Raw genomic sequence first — 19,804 nt, 5'->3', positions numbered from 1 at the left:
CGACTTTGGCTCAGGTCATGATCTCACAGTTTGTGAGTTCAAGTCCCGCATGTGGCTTTGTGCTGACAACTCGGAGCCTGGAGCCTGGAGCCTGCTTTGGATTCTAGGTCTCCCTCTCTCTCTCTACCCCTCCCTCACACGTGCTGTCTCTCTCTCTGCCTCTCTCTCTCTCAAAAATAATTTTTTTAGGGGCGCCTGGGTGGCACAGTTGGTTAAGCGTCCGACTTCAGCCAGGTCACGATCTCGCGGTCCGTGAGTTCGAGCCCCGCGTCGGGCTCTGGGCTGATGGCTCAGAGCCTGGAGCCTGTTTCCGATTCTGTGTCTCCCTCTCTCTCTGCCCCTCCCCCATTCATGCTCTGTCTCTCTCTGTCCCAAAAATAAATAAATGTTGAAAAAAAAATTTTTTTTTAATAAAAAAAAATAATTTTTTAAAAATTCATCAAGAAAGTACAAAATACTTTGAACTTAATGAAAATTACTATTTATCACCATCTGCAGGATACAGCTGAAGCAGTATGTAGCATGAAATTTATGATCTTAAATGTATTTATTACAAAAAATGACATAATTAGTGAAAACATTCAACTTAATATGGTAGAAAATACCAAATAAACTTAAGAAAGAAGAAAATGATAAGAAAGTAAATATAAAGAAAAACCAGAGGGCACCTAGCTGGCTCAGTTGGTGGAGCATGTGAGTCTCGATTTCAATGTTGTGAGTTTGAGCCCCACACTGGGTGTAGAGATTACTTAAAAATAAAATCTTTAAAAAAAACAAAAAAAAAAACCAAAAACCAAAAGTAGAAATGATTAACAAAACCAAAAGCTGGCTCTTTGAAAAAAATAAAGTAAAACAGACAAATGTCTAACTAAATTCCACTTAGAATACAAGAAAATGGCACAAATAAGATTAATAATTTTTTGAAAAAAAATCATAAAGAGAATGCTATGAATAAAGATGAGCTAAAGAAATAGCCAAATAAATCAATTAAAGTTAAAAAAAAAAGGCTAGGCAGTTTTACAGAAACGGTATAGCAAACCATAAAGTAATCCTTGTCTTATATAAGCCACTTCAGAAAAGAGAAAAAGACTATTAAAAACTTGATACTGACAAGGAAATCAACAGAACTTCATTTCACCTATTCGAAATGTTAAACATCTCATCCAACAAAAAGATTCTTAGGCTTTACTCTCCTGGCTGGATAACACTCTGGTTCCTTTATGGATCATAAATGTTTTACTGGACAGTTACAGTAACCTCCTTCAAATGTATGCTACCAATCTCCTTTTCCAAAGCCATTTTGAGTTTGTTCATTTAAGACTACAAGGTCCACCTCCCTTTCCTTGCTGAGCCCCACAGTGTTTCAACAAGGCATCTCCTCCTTGATGACTTCAAGGCAAATTCTGGAAGGGATAATGGAGGTTCTTCTGGTCATCCCAGGCCACTGCCCTGAGAATCACTCCCTGAAGCATTTGAAAAGAAGTATGGCCATGTCATAACAATTTACCTAGAGGTGTTATGGAACAGACTGACTGGCTTATCTCTTGGACCACTAACCTTCATAGTTAAAAATGAAGGTACCCTTGCTGTAACACTTCTTCAAATTCAGCCTTAAACTGTTTGGGGAGGATGTGTGTATGTGTGTATGTGTCTTTTTTCCTTTCTCTGTTCTACTCCCAGAGCCCACCTCCCATGTGGCAGCAACTGCCTTCAACAGTGGCGGACCACGCCTGGGGTTCTCCCATCCGTGTGGGGCTGGGTGAGGTCATCTTGCCAGAAAAGAACTCAACAGGTAGCAACCTAGGCAGGAGGATTATCCCTTCTCCTGCATGTCTTCTGGTCCTCTAACCTCAATTTCCAGGTCTCAACGTTTTTGCTATGAATTCTTTTCTAGTAAGTATGGCCTCTTCACAAAGGTCTTCAGTTCAGGATTCACTCATTAAGCCCAGAGTAGTTGTGACATTGCACTGTAAAAGTTATACAGGGGCACCTGGGTGGCTCAGTCAGTTAAGCGTCCGACTTCAGCTCAGGTCATGATCTCATGGTCTGTGAGTTCGAGCCCCACGTCGGGCTCTGTGCTGGCAGCTCATAGCCTGGATCCTGCTTTGGATTCTATGTCTTTCTTTCTCCCTCTCTCTCCCTCCTTCCCTCCCTCTCCCCCTCCCCCACTCACGCTCTGTCTCAAAGAAAAAAAATGAATAAACATAAAAAAAATTTTTTTTTCAAGTTATACAGAAAGATGGAAGATTTTCCCAAAGGACATGACGTCTAGGGAACCAGATGAAACAGCAAAAAGAACACATTAGTGAAGAACCCCAAGAGAGGAAAGGGGCAGATGACATGGTTTGAAGGGTTCCTTTTAGGCATGGATAGAATTCTTTTGAGAGGAGCGGTCATAATTTACCCCTGAAGTAACAATCTCATGAGTCAAAAATGAGCTACGTCTGGAACAGCAGCAAAGAAAGGAAAGAGCAAAAAGGCAACAATAAAGCAGTGATTCACCTCTGACCTTACAACCCCACTTTTACACAAAAACCTATTTACGGAGGTGCAAGAAGACAAGAAAGTGTCCAAAAGAAGTCAAACAATGTGAGGAACCCCTACGTGAAAAAGAGGAATGCTCAGGGCTAGTGGGCTGAAGAGAAGGTACATACAAGAGCCTCACTACATACAAAATTATCAGGGTTACCAGAAAAAACTACTGAGATCACTCTACAACTATGACAGGGATTTCCCCTGTCCTTGCTTTAAAACCAAAAGGGTCCCCAGGGAATTTTAACACAATCAGTTGCAATCAAGAACATAGTATTATTTTCCGAAGACAGCGGTAGAAAAAACAGTACTTTATTTATGTAGTTTGTCATCCAAGGGCAGCAGAAGCATTTCATGATCTCTATGTAATGTGGATTTAATGATATCTTCAGAAGTGTCTTGTGAATCCACAAAGAAAAATTAAATTAAGTTTGAAAATAAGGCCAAATGAAAATGGAAATAGATCCATCCTTTCCTTCACTTACTAGTAAACTCTGGCAACAGCAACCCTGTCTCTTCCCTTTCCTTGGCTTTCTGTGGCCAGTCAATAAGGCCATTTGGTTGTCCCCTTTATAAACTGGCATCGGCCCCTTCTTTTTCCAGGCTAGTTATCTCCTGCCTGGACTGTTACAACAGCTGTCTCCTGATTGGGTTCCCAGCCCCCAGTTTCCTCTCTAGTCTGTCTCACACTGCCACCAGATAAATCTTCCCCAAAAGCTTCTTTCTTCATGAACTTGGGGGGGCGGGGCCGCCCGAAATCTCTGGCTTCCTACTGCCAACAGGATAGTCTCAACTTGTTAGTCAAATCATCGGAACACACTGCCATTTGACGCCAACCTTCCCTCTCCCTAGAGACCTCACTATAATCTATAGTTGGTATAGTTTACTTGTTCTGCATATGATCACATTTCTCTTGCCTGAGAGGCTTTCCTCTGTCCATCTACCCATTCTTCAAATTTTAGCTTGAGTCCAACATTCTCTCAGAAGTGTTCCTGAACCAGGACCATAATCCTTTTCTCTTCTGAGACCTACAGAGAGTGCCTGGCATAGAATGAGTGTTCTAGGGGCGCTTGGGGGGCTGTCAGCTAAGAGATGGATTCTAGACTTCAGCTCGGATCAGGATCTCACAGTTCATGAGTTTGAGCCCCACATCGGTGCAGCCTGCTTGGTATTCTGTCTCCCTCTCTCTCTGCCACTCCCCCACTTTCTCTCTATATCTCTACCAAAATAAATAAAAATAAACTTAAAAAAGAATGAGTGTTCCACGAATGTCACTATTATTATAGCTCTTTGGTTTTTTTTAATTTTTTTTAATGTTTATTTATTACTGAGAGAGAGCGCGCGCGCGCGCGCGCATGAGTGGGGGAGGGGCAAAGAGAGAGGGAGACACAGAATCTGAAGCAGGCTCCAGGCTTCAAGATGACAGCACAGAGCCTGATGTGGGGCTTGAACTCACAAACCACAAGATCGTGATCTGAGCCGAAGTCGGATGTTTAACCAACTGAGCCACCCAGGTGCCCCTATTATAGCTCTCTTTGTATTTCCCATTTGATATTTACAATATACTACTTCTTTAACAAATTTTTTAATGTTTATTTATTTTTGAGAGAGACAAAGAGCGTGAGCAAGGAAGGGGGAGGAGCAGAGAAAGAGGGAGACACAGATTCCGAAGCAGGCTCCAGGGTCTGAGCTGTCAGGACACAGCCCGACGCAGGGCTCAAACTCACAAATGCGAGATCATGACCTGAGCAGAAGTCAGACGCTTAACTAAGCCACCCAGGTGCCCCTACCACATACTAGTTCTAATGCTAATCAATTTTTAAAATAATACAGTGATATTTTATTTTTTCAATCTATAATTCCTGAAGACATTGGTTCATACTTATATTTCTCAGTAATATCTACTACACATCAAGCAATTGATACAAATCTATCAATGAAGTTGACCAACTAAAGGCATGCTTACTTTTATCATACAATGAAATTTAGGATGTAAAACTTCAGTATCAAATAAAGATTCCAAATAATATTTCTTTTTTTATTACATGGTAAGTGTTTGCACGAAATAAGCTACGTTTAGAATTCAAATGGCTATATTAAGTCATTCTAATTCAAAGACATGGATGGGCAAGAGGAAAAGAAGGAAGACACAACGTTCAATGTTCAGTGAAAGAAAATCTCATTTGTTAAAAAAATTTTTTTTTAAACTCACTCATTTTGGAAACTGAGTTCTTCATATTTGTCTCATGTACTTACTTTTGTTTCAATCGGATATAGGAAGTTGACAAATTGTTCCAAGCTTCAGCATTCTGAAACGATTGGGAATCCAGTTATACACCACTCTCATTTCGGCAAAATAACTGCTACCACCCAAAGTAGAACATATTTTCCGAGTCCAAGAGGTGCTCTTTACAATCAGACTTGTCAATAAGGAAAGTTCAAGTTGTAGGAGAAAATTCAATGAATTAAACTTCACTTGTATAATTTCAAACAAAAATGGTCAGCAAATCGACACAACTCTTACAGCACTAATTTGGAACTTAGCTAAGATTTTATTTACAAATTTAGATTTCCAAAATAACTGGACAATTTGCAACATAATTTACATAATATTTAGATTTATTACAAATCCAAGGCTATGCAGAATATTGTTTTTCATACCTTTTAAAATATTTACTGATTTTTTAGAGAGAGAGCATGAGTGGGGGAGGTAGAGACAGAGGGGGGGGATAGAGGGTCTGAAGTGGGCTCTGTGCTGGTAGCTTGCAGCCCCGATGTGGGGCTTGAACTCACGAACTATGAGATCATGACCTAAGCCAAAGTTGGATGCTCAACTGACTGAGCCACCCAGGCGCCCCTGCTTTTCGTATATTGAAAGGCTTTGCTATTTTACCATCATCCTTCATCAGATAGGAGAATAAAGGAGTATGTGTTCTCCAGTGTTATTCCTACATGTTTCATCAATCAAACATATTTCTTTCCCTATTCCTCTGTGCAATGACAAAAATAAATTAAAGCCATCGCACGAATGTTGATTCTAACAAGAACGATATGAATTATGCTTGTTCCTCTTTGTTGAGCTTTTTACAAAATATACAGTGTATAGTTTTCAGGTTCCAAATGTATGATTTAAAAATCAAGTGGCAATGGACCTCTGCTTGCAGACATAGCACAGTTAGTACCAGACTAGCCTTGTTACCATAAAAAGCTACAAACTGGACAAAATTTAGGAAACAACTGTTTCTGAGAAGTTGGACAACAAGCAGCAAGGAACTGTGACCCTTAAGAGAAGGTAAACTGAGATGTCTCAACAATCAACCTACACCTCCATCTAGAGGCACTTTCAGGACTGCAGCACAGGGAGGAAAAAATCAAACGAAGCAAGTCTTACTGAGATTAAGAAAAAGAGATCAAAGGCTCCTGGGTGGCTCAGTTGGTTAAGCAACCAACTCAGCTGGTTAAGCATCTTGATTTCAGCTCAGGTCATGATCTCAAGGTTGTGAGATGGAGCCCCATGTTGGGCTCCACACTAAGCAAGGAACCTGCTTGAGTCTCTCTCTCTCTCTCTCTCTCTCTCTGCTTCCCTGATCATGCACACATGTACGTTCGCTCTCTCTCACTCAAGAAAAAAAAAGATTAGAGTTCAGGGCTCAAATGTCAGCTAGAATTTGCAGGGCAAAAAAAACAAAAAAAACAAAAAAACAAAAAAAACAAAAACAGGGAAATGAGATCCGTGCAGAGAATAAGCTTCAGAAATCTCAATAAGTATCTCTGTGGGTCCTTGGCTGAATGTTAAGATATACGTGTTCAGGGCAAAACTTCTTGAGTCCAAGCAGAGAATAACTGCCAGAGAGCTGTGAGCTGAACAGACATTCTGGAGGCCACACAATGCTAGGAGCTGTTCAAGTTCCAACCAACCAGAGTGGAGAACTGTTATTGATCACACATGGGATTAAGGTCAGCCACCAAAAGCTTACACCTCAGAGAAGCGTGATTACAACCCCAGAATAAGGACAATGCAACACCCACCCTAACAAAGCTTAAAATAAAGATGATCCACAAGTAAATTAGACAAATGCCAAAATAAAGTTCTACCTTCCTTGAGGGAAAACAACAAAACCCAGGAACTCAACAACACAGCATCCATGGTGTGTAGGATACAATTAAAACTCTTTTTTTTTTTTTTAATTTTTTTTTCAACGTTTATTTATTTTTGGGACAGAGAGAGACAGAGCATGAATGGGGGAGGGGCAGAGAGAGAGGGAGACACAGAATCGGAAACAGGCTCCAGGCCCTGAGCCATCAGTCCAGAGCCCGACGCGGGGCTCGAACTCACGGACCGCGAGATCGTGACCTGGTGAAGTCGGACGCTTAACCGACTGCGCCACCCAGGCGCCCCTACAATTAAAACTCTTGACAGACGTGTGAACGAGCAAGAAAATTCATCCACAGCTGAAGGAAAAATTAGTAGAAACAGAAATGAAAGAGATGTAGGAATAACCAAAGACTTCAAAATAGTTGTTCTTAATACGAAGATTTGAAGAAGACATGAACACAGTAAGGGAATAACTTGGGAGTCTCAGAAACATGAAAATTGTAAAAAGGACTAAAGAAAACACATTATCTGAAATGATGCATAGCCTTCTTAAACTGAGAAATAAGTGCTATATAACACTGTCTCATTTTTAGGTGTGTAATATGATGATTTGATACATTTATATACTATAAAATTATCACTGTAATAAGTTTAGTCAACATCCACCAACCACATAAGGTGTGATGAGTTTAATAAACAGATTTAACAGCAGATTGGACATAAATGTCAGAGCTAAAAGAATAAAACTCTTAGAAGAAAAGATAGGGGTAAATCTTCATGACCTTAAATCTGGCAATGGATTCTTACATATGACCCCAAACACATGAGCAATAAGAGAAAAAAACAGATAAGTTGGGGCTCATCTAAACTAAAAACTGTTGTATCTCAAAAGACACCATCGAGAAAGTGAAAAACAGGTACAGAATGGGAGAAAATATTTGCAAATCATATATCTGATATGGGTCTTGTATCTAGGATGTATAAAGAACACCTACAACTCAACAATAAAAAGACAACTAACCCAATTTAAAACTGGGCAAAGGATATCAACAAACAAATATTTTTCCAAAGATGAATGGACACAAATGGCCAATAAGCATATGGAAAGATGCTCAACATCACTAGCCATCAGGGAAATGGAAAATGAAGCCACAACAAGATCCCACCTCCAAGGATGACTAGAATCAACATGACAGATAATAACAAGAGCTACCAAAGTGTGGAGAAACGGGAACCCCCATACGTTGCTGGTGGGGATGTAAAATGGTGATTTAGAAAACAGTCTGACAGTTTCTCAAAATTTTGAACACAAAGCTAACATACCCAGTAACTCTACTAGTAGGCCCATTACCTAAGAGAAATAGAATCATATATCTGTGATTCTATTTATTTATACAAAAATCTATTTATTTACACAAAATGAATCTATGAATCTATTTATTTTCACAAAAACTGTAAATGACTATTAAAATAGCCAAAAAATGTAAACAATTCAAATGTCCAACAATGGAAGAGTAAGTAACATGATACGCCCATATAACGGACTATTCGTTGGCCGTAAAATGGAAAGAAGTACTGATGTGTGCAACAACGTGGGTGAACTGGGAAAACACTGATCAAAGTGAAAGAGGCCACAAGAGACCGCATAGCATAGGATTCCATGTATAGGAAGTGTCCGGAACAGGCAAAGCCACATTAGTGGTTGCCTGGGGCATGGCGTGGAGGGTAATGAGTGGAAGGTGTTTGGAAGAAATGAGGAATGACTACTAATGAGTACAGGGGGGTTCTTTTTATGATAATAAGAATGTTCTAAAATTGATCGTGGTGACAGTCACACAATGCTGAATATACCAAGAAATCACTGAATTTTACCTTTGAATGGAGGAACTACATGACATGTGAATTATTTATCAACTCAGTGAAACTATTAACTATTAAAGGACTGTAAACTAAAAGAACTTTCTAATAATGCAATGAACATAGGCAGCACATGTTACTGAATGATAGAATAGATGTGACGTTTTGCTATGTACTTAAGTATAATTTTAACTAAAAAACTGTTGTATCAAACTTATTTTCCATGAATAAGTTAGTTATTATAAGAAAAAACTTATTTCCAGATTTATAAATAATTTACCTTAATGTGTGACTTTCTGTCAAAGGTAGATTTTCTTCCAATTGGTTTTCTTTTTATTTTAACATAAAATAATAGAAAATTTGAATTTTTTTCCATCTTTTATCTTTTTTTTTTATTGTGATAAGAACCCTTAACATGAGATCTACCCTCTCTCCAAAATTGTAAGTACACAACACAGTACTGTTAACCACAGGCACAATGTTGAACAGCAGATCTCTAGAATCTATTCATTCTGATAACTGAAACTGTGTACCCACAGGAAATTACTGAGCTATAGTACAATTCAAGTAACTCAGAGAATATCCCAGAGCTGTGAGAAGAGGAGACCCAACAAACTCACATCGGGTTCTAGAGTCACACAGCGCTGAAATGCCTTCGCCGAACCTGCATAGTCTTCCAAGGCCAAACAGGCACAGCCAAGAGAAAACCACACCCCGAGCTGCAAAGACAAAAAAGCCAAAGTCATGCAAGCACATACAGACATCTATAGGATATTTACCTGACATTTTACATTAGTTTCAATGTATGAAATTTAGTAACAGAGGTGAATTTCTTCATAGAGTTTTCTTTTTTTTTTTTAATTTTTTTTTCAACGTTTTTATTTATTTTTGGGACAGAGAGAGACAGAGCATGAACGGGGGAGGGGCAGGGAGAGAGGGAGACACAGAATCCGAAACAGGTTCCAGGCTCCAAGCCATCAGCCCAGAGCCTGACTCGGGGCTGGAACTCACGGACCGCGAGATCGTGCCCTGGCTGAAGTCGGACGCTTAACCGACTGCGCCACCCAGGCGCCCCTCTTCATAGAGTTTTCAAAGCTAACACAACACCAAAAGCATGTGCAATATCACTGCATGTCTTTTGCTGAGAAACACCGTTCTTTGTGTTAACCAAACGCCATAAATGCAATCAAGAGCTCTGTCTATAAACCCTGATAGTACCAATTTGGGATTAATCTAACATTTTTAGTGAGTATCAACTATGTCAAAAGTTTACAAAGTATTGGGGCCCCTGGGTGGTTCAGTTGGTTAAGCGTCCGACTTTGGCTCAGGTCATAAGTTGGATAGCTCAGAGCCTGGAGCCTGCTTCAGATTCTGTGTCTCCTCCTCTCTCTGCTCCTCCTCCGCTAGCATTCTCTCTCTCAAAAATAAAATAGAGTCATAAAAAAAAATTTTAAGTATACAAAATATCAGAAAATTCACAACTGATAAATGTATAACAAACTTGAGAGGGGAAAAAAAAAACCCAAAAAACTCTTGCTTTCATCTTCAAGTTAGACTACAAACAATTCTGCAGTTTAAACAAAAGTAACTGCTCTACCATGTATCTGCTTGGGCATGCCTGAAAATAATGTAGAAAAAGCAGGCTGAGAATCTGGATTACCAAATAGTCATTCAAAATGGAAAGCCTGACTTAAGTCAGTAAGATGTATGAGCACAGAGATTTCAAAAGAAAAAAAAAACAAAAACAGGTGAATTAGGAAGTATAGCTATTGAAATTACAAAAGAATTCTTCGTATCACAGGGCTTCCTTAAAATTCAATAGCCTCTATCAAAAGGAAGATAAAACTGATAAAAATTTCAATGAAATTGGTCAGAAATGCAGCTGTTTCAAGGCAAGTTTGCTTTTCTTCTGGATACGGTCAGTAAGGGCAGCAGCAGAATGTAGCCTATTCGGTCCCAGGACAAAGGCAGGGAGCAGGCAGACAGGTCTGGTGGCACCCTTCAGGGTGGGAAAGGAAATCAGGTGCTCTGTTATCTGCCCGTAGCCTTCCACAGAGACAGCGCAGGAGGCGCCCCCACATCCCTCCTCCCCCCAGCCATTTTCACAAAACTTGTTCCATATGGCTAGTCAGGGCCTGAACGGTTTTTAAGCAGATAAAGATTTTTAGCCCATAATTAGAGATAAGGCTTAAAAAGCAAACATCCTTGGGCAATTTAACACTTTGCCTTGAATTCACAAGAGGCTATAAATAACTGCTATCGCGGGAGCCTTTATGGAGAACAGATTTTGTTAGAGGAATAGGTAAGGAGTGAAAAGAGGGTGGGTGTGTGTTTGGTGGGAGGGGGGAGAAGGTAGAGATACCAGGTTGAAGCAAAGTTAGTTCACTTTACTGAATCAAGGGGCTAACAGCACTTGAAAAGAGACCTCATTACACTTTCCTTTCATCAGTTATTTACAGAATCTGGAGACCAAACCATACTCACTAAATATAATACATTCTGAGCTCGCCTAAAGTCTGATGCTAACTTACAAACAATATATAAAACAAGCTCTCTAACTTCTAACCAATGTGTAAGTTACAAAATCTGTCTTATATTTCATCAGGTATAAGGTACACCTGTTTTTCACCATTTAACAGTTCTGAAATATATCCAACAGCTTTGTCAGAGTTTATTGGAGGCATTTTATTTTCTATACAAGGTGGCACTTAAAATAAATGTGCCTCTTACAACTGATGGTATCTTATATCCAATGAATTATGGTTACAAGTTTACTTGGAAGAAGGGATACCTCATTCTGGGACTAAAGGAAGAACAATGAAAATTACCCGCAAAGTTCTCAAAACCCATGTGCCGTGCTTGCTTTCTGCAAATAAACTTCCCACAAAATTATTTCACAAGAGTCATTATTAAAAAAAAAAAAAGCAAGTGTAAATTCAAGATGTAAATAAAGAACTTTATTTTTCAATCCACCTGGCAAGACAAAGGTTACAAATCTAAAATTAGCAATTACTCATAGCTCTAAAACAAGCTGGTAATGAGATTATTATTTACCTTTAAGGTTTTGAAAGAAGTCAATGTTTTGTAACTAGTGTCTTAAAACCAAAATAAATTTAATGAAAATCAGGCTGATGACTTCATTTAATATATAGTATTATGGTTCTCTCTCTCTTTTTTTTTTTACTCTTGGTCATTTGTGTTGTTTTAATAATTTGCATGTGAAGGAAAATTCTAGGACCATTAACTGCTAGTAGATTTCCATCTGTTGATAAGATATAATTACATGGGAGATGGTTTTTGCACACACCCTATTCTTTGAAATCATGAAATGGCTTTTTAAAAAACAAACTCAAGGATCTTCTAATTGCTTGTAGCTGACACACTAAACCATAAATAATACATTCAGATGTTTCTCCATTGAGGTCCTCAGGATTTGGAGGACGAAGGAGAATATTTGGTGCCTCTTTTACTTTTTTCATTTTTAACGATTACTTAAACGATTAATGCCAATGGTGCATCAAGATGCCAGTCAGGCTCTTAAGAACAGAACATCATGGGACACCTAGGTTAAGCATCCGACTCTTGACTGTGGCTCAGGACATGATCTCATGGTTCATGAAATCAAACCCCACCATGGGCTCTGCGCTGAGCATGGAGCCTTCTTGGGATTCTCTCTCTTCTTCTCTCTCTCTGTCCCTCCCCTGCTCAGACACGCACACTCTCTCTCTCTCAAAATAAATAAACATTAAAAAAAAAAAAAAGAAACACATTTAAAAGAAAAAAGAACATCGTAAGAGAAAAAAATCAAAAGCCTCCAAAAAACCTTAGTAGATGACTCCCCAAATTAAAATTGTATATGCTTGAGTACGAAAGACCTCTCTACCTTTCAGTCCAGTACAATCAGGTGGGGATATGATGTTACCCTCACCACTTTTTCTAGAAGCTACACTTAAAAAGTAAAAAAGGGGATATGTAGCTGGCTCAGTCAGTGGAGCATGCGACTCTTGATATCAGGGCTGTGAGTTCGAGCCCCACGTTGGATGTAGAGATCTTAAAAAAAAAAAAAAAACAAAAAAAAAACCCAAAATCTAGGTCCTCTGACCGAGACCCTTGCTTGGGCTCCTACCTTTCACATGCTATATATAGCCTCTCTTGTTCCTCTCTATACAATGGCAATCAGAATAATTAGCACTTAGTGAGCAACTACTATGTGTGCCAAGCCCTGACACCAGGAGCTTTCCATATATTACCTCAGTTCTTCTTCACGGGACCCTCTCCAGGTAGTAAATATTACCCTACTACTTCCTCCTCATTAGAGACATGACGATGGGCCACAGAGTCAGTCCCTGACAGAGCAGAGATCTGACCCAGTCAGCGGGACTGCAGAGCCCACGTCTTCTCCACGTGGCCACCCTGTCTCCCACTGTACCATCTGTCCACACACAGCCATGATTGATGGCAATCCCATCGTCGTCACCAATAACACAAGACAGGAAAAAAAGAACGGTTAACATGGGCTGGGAAAACCCAGGAGATCAAATGTTTAAGAACTGGAGCATATCCACCCCCGCAAAAGCTCTCCCAATTAGGCAAGTGGACAGAGGTGAGGCACAGGAATGGATGACCATGTTTAGCTGGAGGGGAGGGCTGAAAGGCAAACCCCTTGTCAGAGGGACTGGGCAAGAATGGAGAAACAAACATCGGGTAGAGAGGCTCTGGTTGAGATTTCTGTAGTGTTTATTCCAGCGCAAACTGTGAGGCCGGCTACTCATAGGAAGGGCAAAGATCTTTAGAAGTGGACAGTCTAGCTTTTTTCTCTGAGGGAGCCAATACAGAAACACTAACGCAGGCCAATCATTTATTTTTAATATGATGATACATGCACTTAAAGAATGGTTTAAAATTATTTTAAAAATAATTAAGAAAGAACAAGACTGGTTGAGAACGTGGTCTCTGAGTTTCCCTCACAAAGCCCCTGAGAGAAACAGTGGAACAGAGGGGAAGATGGATGAATGGGATTCAAGAGGCTCTGAGTAACTTAACCTCTGGGTCTCCGTCACCCAAATGTTAAATGGGGATCTGAGGAAGCAAACACCCAAGATTCTGAAAACCCAGAGGTGACAGGCTTCAAAGGCACCTTAGTGCCATCTAGTGGCAAAGTAAGTACCCTGGCGACACAAACCGTAGAATCCGCAGGTTTGAAGAGTCAGGAGGGAATCAATGCATTTAGAAGCCTTAGAAATCAATTCAAAAGAGGCAGAGGGGAAAACAAGGCCTAGAGAGGAAGTAATCTGCCTAGAGCCACACAATGCACACAATGGCTCCTGGTTCCTGGTGTGCAATAGGTGTGGTGAACACAGAGACCGCAATACATTAGCCTCAAAAATTAGAATAGAAATCAAAGTTAAAAAAAAAAAAGGAATTAAACAGTTTGCTAGTCCGAGGGCTAATAAAGACTAAGCACCATTAGGCAAAGGGTGTGGATTATTTTTACAATAAAAAGTTAATTTGGGGCACCTGGGTGGCTCAGTCAGTTAAGGGTTCAACTCCAGCTCAGGGCATGATCTCATAGTTCGTGAGTTTGAGCCCCGTGTCAGGCTCTGTGCTGACAACTCGGAGCCTGACGCCTGCTTCAGATTCTGTCTCCTCTCTCTCTGTCCCTCTCCCGCTCACAATGTCTCTCTCTGTCTTTCAAAAATGAATAGACGTTAAAAAAATTTTTTAAAGTTAATTTTTACAGGAGTCTTAAAGTACATCCATGCTAGGTACCATTTGCTTATGTATCACAATTTTCTTTCTTAAATGAAGAGTCTACTGCTCAAATCTACTTCCTCCTCAAAGCTTCTGCAGAAGGAATAATCAGCAGCTTCACATTTTTGCTAAATTTCCTTACAGGATTGACTGTTTGAATTTTTTTTTATGTCATGTAAAACGTTCAACATGTTATAACGAATCCTAAAGCCAAGCCATGCTCTCTATCCCTCCTTTCCACGTCCCTGACTCATTCCCATGACCCCCAAATTCAGATAAGTTGTTGAATGTGGTTTCCTTAAACAGGAAATGACCCAAGACAAATCCAAGAGCGATACCAATGTTCTTTGGTAACAGCTTTTTTCTAAAGTAATGCTTGGTGCTCATATTCTTTAAAAATGTGAGCCACCAACTCTCATAACCAAATTTCTCATATCCTCCCTAAGGAAACACAAGTCCCAGGCTGCCAGCTTCTCTCTCTCTCTAAAGGAAAAATTTCCTCTATTTCAGTGTCTTGCTTAAACTATGGGATCAGGGCGCCTAGGTGCTCAGTCAGATAAGCATCCAACTTTGACTCAGGTCAAGATCTCAGGGTTCCTGGGATAGAGCCCCCATTGGGCTCTGTGCTGACAGCTCAGAGCCCAGGGCCTGCTTCAGATTCTGTGTCTCCCTCTCTCTCTGCCCTTCCCCTACTCACACTCTGTCTCTCTCTCAAAACTAAACACTTAAAAAAAAATTAAACTACAGGATGAACTAAAATTTATACATACTTTTTTCTTTAACTAGACAGGCTATTAATTGTTTAACGTGCCCCTCTTATTCCTTTCCCCGATTTGGTTATGACTGGCTCTTACATTTGCCCACTCTTTCCAGAGAACGTATAATGTGAGGAAATACAGGTGTTCAGGTATTATCTGCACGTGAGACTCCCATGTTAGATGTAGCCCCCTAATTTTAGGCTACAGATAATGGGGCAGTGATGACTTCCTTCCACCATTACTACCACACTGCAACAGGCAGGAGAGAAATGTGACATCTATGACTGAGAATACGCTACGGGAAACATGCTAGACACTTGACATACGTTGGCTCTGATTTCCCCAGCAGCACACTGAGACGGGGATTGTATCTCCACCTCACAAATGAGGAAACAGAGGCTCAGAAAGATGAGGGGATTTACCTTCCTTGTGTTCCTGGGGTCGCCAGGGTTTGGAGCCGGGTTTACAGCAGCAAAGCTTCCGCCCTCCCCGCTGCCCTTCAGCCACAGCTATGGCCCAGATGTTACTAAGGGGCTCATGTTTCTTGGCAGTTATGCAAGTTAGACTTTAAGAGTTTCATTTTTCATTGCTTACCAATATGAGAAAGGAAGAACAAAAAGGAAAGAATCTCTTTTTTCTCTCCATATTATTCACATATGTTCATTCTGTCTTCTCCATTGGAATGTAAGCTCCAATTCCTCGTGTCTTTCCACCACGGTGAATACCAGTTCACAACAGAAACTCGAGAACTCCGTTTCAAATAAAAACGCTTTCTTCTTTCAAAAACCACAATGAAATAGAAAATTAACTGCTACACATCAAGGGAGAACACAAGCTCCCGAGATAACTCACAATTCTATCAGTCTTGTGCCCTGGAAGTGTGGTCTTACGTACAGAATGGGCTGGGAAGGGCCTCCCTGGTTCCTCTCAAACTCCCTGGTCTTCGCAGACACACGCGCTGTCATCTGCTGGATCATTACGGAACGTGCAACTTACAACTTCTCTTCGTTCCTGATGAAAACCCCAGTGGGTCTTCGTTAAAGGAAGAATGAAATTCAAACCTGACAGTTCTGCATTCAAAGCTTTCCCACAGCTTCTAACTTGACCTCAACCAAATCCACCATTACTTCCTAACCTTAAGACGACATCCTCTTGAGGCAAGAGGGAAGAGGTTGAGAGTAAGCGCTCTGGAACCAGAAAGCCCAGGTTCAAATCCCCACTCCACCCATTACAGGCTGTGGGAACTGGTGCAAATCGCTTAACCCTGTGTTTCCTTATCTGTGAAATGAGGGTAAAAGCAGTAAGTACCTCAAGGATTAAAGGAGGTGGTGGGGATTAAAAATACATGCAAAACGCTGACACTAGAACCTGGCACCTAGTAAATACTTGATGTTAGCTGCTGCTATTATTATTATTAAATAAAAAAATAAACAGTGCCAACCAAGAGGTCCCGAGAAACCCTTCCTGGCTACATGGTTGGTTTTTGCATCTGCTAGCCTCTCTACTGAAACACGTTTTCTCAACATCTGCCTCCCGTCCAAACCCCAACCATTCCTCCTAGTTCAGAGCATCTGCACCAGGCCTCTTCTGACCATTCACATCCCCATTCATAATGCCACCCCTAGGCATCCGAAGTATGCTGTCTATTTACTCTACCCCTTGGTCACAGAGTTATTTCTGCCTCCTCTCCTCATTTAGCCCATATAAACCACAGGAGGGTGAGAGGCCATGTCTTAACACAATTCTTTCATATCCCCCTCAGTACCTCAAAATGGCTTACGCTTACATTCTAGTTCAGACTATAGAAGATGCGTAAGAAAACAGAAAATGCTATTATAATAGTGATGCTCTCATCTTCTTTCCAGTCTCATTAGAAATATTAGGCCTTTTCCAGAGCTAATACCTTCATCTCTTCTCCTCAGTTCACTCTTCCCTAGAGTGATCTTCTCTAGTTATCTTTCCCTCTCCCTGTAACATTCAATCTTTCCTCCCTCTGCTGTATTCACCCTCTCCTCCATCCACTGCCCTCAACCATGTAAAGGTCTCCGTATCTTGAAACATTTTACTTGCCTCTTCTGCCCCTTGTACAATACTCTACATTCTGACTCTCATCTCTTTGACACACTCCTAATATGAACAGTTGACTGATGCTACATCCATTTCCTCATGCGCTGCCCATTCTAAACCTCCTGAAGCTGGTTCTGAAGGTCGTTAGTGACCTCCAAATCCAGTGGCCTCTTCTTGGCCTTCTCTGGACCTCATCACTACACATCACATCACTCACTAACACTTGTTCCTTTAGTTTCCAAAAATCCTTTCCATGAATCCCTACTCCTCTGACCAATACTCTGGTATCTTTTGTTTGAATCTTTTTTCACTGGTGCTACTTCTACTTTCCTCCAACTGTTGCTCAAAGGTTAGGATTTTGCTCAGCGTTCTCTTCCAAGATTTTCTGTCAAGAACTCATTCACTCACATGGCTTTACTTACTTCCACAAAAAAGCCCCAATCTGAAAGCTCAACTGTGGTCTTACTACCGGGCTTCAGACTCTAGGTCCAATGGACGATCGGCCACCTCTGCTTGGATACAGCAACATGTCCTCGTGTTCAGTATCCAAAATCACATTATCTTCTCCCGTAAAAGATCTTTTCCCTTCCTCCTGAATTCTCTACATTCTATCAACAGGGACATTTTCCTTTTTAATCAGACAATTGAGGAAACTGACATCCTCTCGGATTCTAAGCTCTCCCTCAATCCTGCCAGTCCAAATGACAAGGTCTCAGAAGATTTTCCTTTGTAATGAGGCTTCACCCCGTTCTATCTTTCCTCTTGCTGCCCATTCATCCATGACATTCATTCCTTATTTAAACCTCTTATAGGGGCGCCTGGGTGGCGCAGTCGGTTAAGCGTCCGACTTCAGCCAGGTCAAGATCTCACGGTCCGTGAGTTCGAGCCCCGCGTCGGGCTCTGGGCTGATGGCTCGGAGCCTGGAGCCTGTTTCCGATTCTGTCTCCCTCTCTCTCTGCCCCTCCCCCGTTCATGCTCTGTCTCTCTCTGTCCCAAAAATAAATTAAAAACGTTGAAAAAATAAATAAATAAAAAATAAACCTCCTACAATACTACTTTTGTCATATCACTCTTTTGTTCAAAACCACATCAGACTTCCACATCCACGGGGTGGGAAGATCCTGAAGGAGGGCATTTAAGGCCCTTCAAAAACTAGTTCTATCCGTATCATTCCCCACCGGAAACTCTCTGCTCTTTGCTGACAGCCTGACACAGCCTAATTCATTTGTGGTAGGCTCTCGATAATGCTTAGTTAGGCAACCATGTAACATACTTGATCAAAATGCAACATTTCTGAAAGTGAAATGGAGCATTACAAAATAATTAAAGTTACATATATTAAAAAAGACCTTATTTATTGACCAACAAGTTGTTGAACAACAAATTGGTTTTACTGTATCAGGGAACTTATAAGATTGTTCTGTTCAAAACTGAAAAATAAAAATATATTAGAGTAAAAATGTTTAAATGCTAAACATTTAAAATAACAAAAGGAACATAATCAAGCTATACATTTATGACATCTGAACATTTCTGTAATATACTATCGATTTAAAATTACTTAAATTTTATCAGCATTTATAAACTTTAATCATTTCCTTAATCATATCTAATCTAATACCATATTGCTGTTTTACTGATTAATTTCTTTTTTCATTATGATCTTAGTACTTACAATTTTTTCATGAAATTACCTGTCTACTCCAGTGTTGTTCTTTATTGTTAATTGTCAAATTTATTGCTAATACATTTAAAACTGTTAAAACTTTTGATGGACTCTTGTCTGTAGGCCATAATGATTTTAGTTGAGAAAATATTCTTTCTAAATGTAGTGAGGAAAAATTAAAAATAGAACTCCCATATGACCCAGCAAATTCCACTCTGGGGTATATATTTGAAGGAAATGAAATCACTGTCTTGAAGAGAGGTATCTGCACCCTCATATTCACTGCAGCATTATTCACAAAGGCCAAAACATGTGAACAATCTAATTGTCTGTGGATAGAGGAATGGGTAAGAAACTGTGTACACACACACATACACACACACAAAAAGAGAAATATTATTCAGCCATTAAAAAAAGGAGGAAATCCTGCCTTTTTTGACAACATGGATGGACTCTGAGGACATTATGCTGAGTGAAGTAAGTCAGACAGAGAGAGACAAATACAAATACTGCATGTTCCTGCTTCTATGTGGACTCTAAAAAAGATGAACTCTAGAAACAGAATGGTGGTTGCCAGGGGCCGAGCAGGTAAGGGAAATGGGACGATTTTGGTCAAAGGAGTCAAACTTCCAGTTGTAAAGATGAATAAGTTCTGGGGTTCTAACATACAGCATGGGAATTATAGTTAACAAGACTGTATCATATACTTGAAAGTTGCCAAGAGAGTAGATTTTAAATGTTATCAACACACACACACACACACACACACACACGTAATTATGTAAGGTGACAGAGATGTTAATACAATGCTACTATGGTACTCATTTTGCAATACAAGTATCAATCACAATGTATACCTCCAACTTACACCATGTAATACGTCAATTATACCTCAATAAAGCTGGGAAAAAAATTTAATATTTATTTTGAGAGAGAGAACGCACATGTACGAGTACAAGTTGGGGAAGGGCAGAGAAAGAGGTAAAGAGAGAATCCCAAGCAGGCTCCATGCTCAGCATCGAGTCCGACCCGAGACTTGATTTCAGACAGCAAAATTATGACCTGAGCTGATACCAA

The 19,804-nt window shown here is 40.2% G+C and overlaps 1 protein-coding gene across 1 annotated transcript in view; it reads right to left on the bottom strand.

The window, feature by feature from the left end:
- Window positions 1-19,804, bottom strand: part of TTC27 (tetratricopeptide repeat domain 27) — a 176,772-nt gene that overhangs the window by 32,544 nt on the left and 124,424 nt on the right. Inside the window, exons 14-15 of the mRNA XM_040496473.1 lie at window positions 9,106-9,204; window positions 4,789-4,841 (exon numbers count right to left, since the gene is read on the bottom strand). Of these exons, the coding sequence (XP_040352407.1) occupies window positions 4,789-4,841; window positions 9,106-9,204 (152 nt within the window). The remainder of the gene's footprint in view (window positions 1-4,788; window positions 4,842-9,105; window positions 9,205-19,804) is intronic.

Source organism: Herpailurus yagouaroundi, unplaced genomic scaffold (assembly GCF_014898765.1).
Source record: "Herpailurus yagouaroundi ecotype Mexico unplaced genomic scaffold, PumYag 188, whole genome shotgun sequence".
Lineage (NCBI taxonomy): Eukaryota > Metazoa > Chordata > Mammalia > Carnivora > Felidae > Herpailurus > Herpailurus yagouaroundi.
Note: the sequence above shows the minus strand (reverse complement) of the source record. Positions and strands in the feature narration are given on the sequence as shown.